The sequence below is a fragment of the Mus pahari genome, chromosome X (assembly GCF_900095145.1).
Source record: "Mus pahari chromosome X, PAHARI_EIJ_v1.1, whole genome shotgun sequence".
NCBI lineage: Eukaryota > Metazoa > Chordata > Mammalia > Rodentia > Muridae > Mus > Mus pahari.
This window is the reverse complement of record NC_034613.1, coordinates 93017776-93020854: the sequence shown is the minus strand read 5'-3', so window position 1 is coordinate 93020854 and position 3079 is coordinate 93017776. Positions and strand designations below refer to the sequence as shown.

The window sequence follows — 3079 nt, the reverse complement described above, 5'->3', positions numbered from 1 at the left end:
AAGAGGAGAGGAGAGGGAGGGAGGGAGAGGGAGAGAGAGGGGAGGGGGAGGAGAGAGAAAGACAGAGACTGAGATATATAAATGGTGGGAAGAGGTAAGAGGGGCATCTGACAAAATGACACTATGACATTATATATTGCCAAGAGCAGCAAAGATTCTTTGACTGGCATTCTGAAAAGGGAGCATGGTATTAATAATTAAAAGATGGTGGTTAAACCATTCAAAAGAAGTTGTGTATAACTACAAGTGACTATGCTTAGGAGGTTAACTTTGTCCAGGAAGACCTATATCTACACACTGAGGTTGTTTAAAAGTTATAGAAACTGAAAGATTTTTAAGAAATAAAAAAAAAAAACAGGCTCTATAAGCTTGAAATATGTATGTGCTACAGATTCAAATGGAGTCCTAGGGTAACCAACCATGCCGTTTTCTCTTACCTTTCTGAATAATACAACGTGGACTTCTTCCTGCATTCTCATACATGGTGCCCCCAACAGCACAATTCAGAGGAGGAAAAACGGTGCCTAAGGAGATCTGGTAGTTTACCTAAAGCTCCATACCAAGCAAGTGACCAAATGTTCTCTTTGGTAGTTATCAGAGTTTGGGTCTCTTTGAACAAATGGGAAGAAAAAATTCCTGCTCCTCCTGCCTTATGGAATTTCAGGACAGATAATAAGAAAATAGCATCTTGTTATCTGATCAGCTGCTTGCATTTAGTAGATAAGTGTGTGGAAATAGGTATGTGTTCAGTGATGCACGTGGTGAGGGTCAGAGTGGTCATAAAGGTGATTCTCAACAGAGGGCAAGTGAAAAGAGAAACCTGCTGGGAAAACTGAGGTTTTCTATGCCTAAACTAAGGATTGCCTAACAAATGTTGAATTATGATAGTCAGACTTAGGTAAAAAGTGAAGGAGCAAAAGATGCCAGTATTTCTAAGTAAACTCTAACATCCTGCTTCTAAGGTCCTGACCCTGTACAAGGCACAAGCTCCTTACTGTTCCTCTCCATCCACCTTCCCATCTGTGACCTATCAGAGAATATGAACTCTGTCTTTGCAAAGCCCCCACAGTCAAGACAGGAGAGGGCTTTAGAGGCAAAACAATCTCCATGGGAAAAACTCCAAGTTAGAATTTCTTGGACAGAAGAGAAGCAACTCAGCATATTCAAGTCTGTTCAGTTAAGTTGAGTAGGTGGGGAATTCTCTAGTAAAACGGTGTTTTGTTTTGTTTTGTTGGGGCTTTGCTTTGTATTGCTCCCTTCATACAACAGACCTCTATTCTGTTTTATGTAGCACGACTATTTATAAACTCTCTACCACCAACTCTAAATCACCATCCACCACAGCTTGAATTTCATTAGTTAGGCTCTTTATGTCACCAGTTTAGGAGAGCTGACTGAAGAAACACTTAAACTCTACTCGATGAAGATCCATGTAAATCTTCACAATGCTTTGTAAGCCAGTCCGGCAGAGGATAGTTTTCCTATGAGAGCCACACCAGCATCTGGTTAAGTTGTGTATGCCCTACGTCCCTGAACACATAGGTACACACATCCTTGCTGGTTACACAGCTGGTGTCTGAAGAGAAACAGGCTCCGGGCTGAGACCTTACGCTGGCTGTCCTGATCAGGGAGAATGAAAAGATCTGGATTATTTCACTGATTCATTAGGAAAGCGCTTTCTACCCTCCCATCCCTGGATCTCATCATGTCCTGTCTCCAAAATGAGGAGTTAGGGAGACAAAAACTTCCCCATCTAACATTGCTTTAAGTTGGAAAATTAAAATTATAAAAGAAAACAAAAAGCATGAAAGAAAAAAAAAACAGTGTTGGACATATGAAGCAATCAACTGCAAACTAACTTCTAGGTGTTCTTTAAACGGAAGATAGTCTAAAGGTGTAGAACAGTCGGGGAACTGTGCTTTCTGGCCTGGGTGGGTTGCAGAGCTCAGAAACCTTGGGTTGACTCCAAGTTACAGTCCCTGGCCCCGCGGGGGGCCAGGCCCAAGTTTGGGAAAACAGAGTCAGGGGCTATTGTGGTCCAGACAGAAGCAGAAAGACACGACAGGCAGGCTTCCTTCCTGCCTTGCTCTTATCTGAGGGTGCAGAAGGCAGTAGGAGCATGCCTGGGGTGCAGGTGAGGCCTGTCTACCCTAAGCCGGCCATCAGCTCCAGTTCCCCTCTCTTTCCAACTAAGCAGCTACCCACCCCCACTCGGTTGCACAGCAGAGCTCGGGCCCCCTCCTGCTCCTCCCTCAGCACCTCCCTGGCCCCGCCCACGCTCTCCCACCCAGCCTGGGACTGCGTCATAAGTAAGCCCAGACCTGAGCTCGCTGCTGCCTGTGGAAGACTGGGAGAAGAGACAGTAAGTGCTGCTCAAGCAAGCGCGATCCTCTCCTCTTTCAACCTGCAGCCCAAGATACTGATTCGAGCCGCGCCTTACCGCGCAGCCCGAAGATTCACCATGGTGAAGATCGCCTTCAACACCCCTACGGCGGTGCAAAAAGAGGAGGCGCGACAAGATGTAGAGGCGCTTGTCAGCCGCACTGTCCGAGCTCAAATCCTGACTGGCAAGGTAGTTCCCACTGGGCCCACCTCTGTCTTCTGGGGTTTAGGGATGGAAAGAGAAGGGGGAATATACAGGTGCAGAGAGCAAACTGTTGCCTGCCCTGCAGCAGAGTACCAGGCAGGTCAATCTGCATTGAGCTGAGTGGGTCACCTTTTACTCTGCTTTAACTCATTCCCTCTGCATCCATGCGATTCTATCGCTTAACACTACCTACCCCAGGGAAGTTGTTGGAAGGAGTTTGAAGAAATTCCTGCATGTCATTCGTTCTGAGAAATGGGTTATGGAATTATCCAGAGACGCAATTATAGCTACAGGGACCCAGCAGCCACACAGAGTGAACAAGGGCAAGAGACTTAACTGTTCTTTATTTCTGACTTGGGTAAAGTTATATGAATCTCTGCCTTTGTAGGATTGCTTTTGTGGCGGTTGAATGGAGGCAAGGGGCAGCCTGAACTCCAAATTGTATGTACTGGAGAAAGTGTGTGTCTGAACGCGCGCGCGCGCGCGCGCGCG

The 3079-nt window shown here is 46.3% G+C and overlaps 1 protein-coding gene across 1 annotated transcript in view; it reads left to right on the top strand.

Moving 5' to 3' along the window:
* The first annotated feature begins 2235 nt into the window (after nt 1–2235).
* Nucleotides 2236–3079, top strand: part of Itm2a (integral membrane protein 2A) — a 6113-nt gene continuing 5269 nt past the window's right edge. Inside the window, exon 1 of the mRNA XM_021187962.1 lies at nt 2236–2572. Within this exon, the coding sequence (XP_021043621.1) occupies nt 2462–2572 (111 nt within the window). The 5' untranslated portion in view covers nt 2236–2461. The remainder of the gene's footprint in view (nt 2573–3079) is intronic.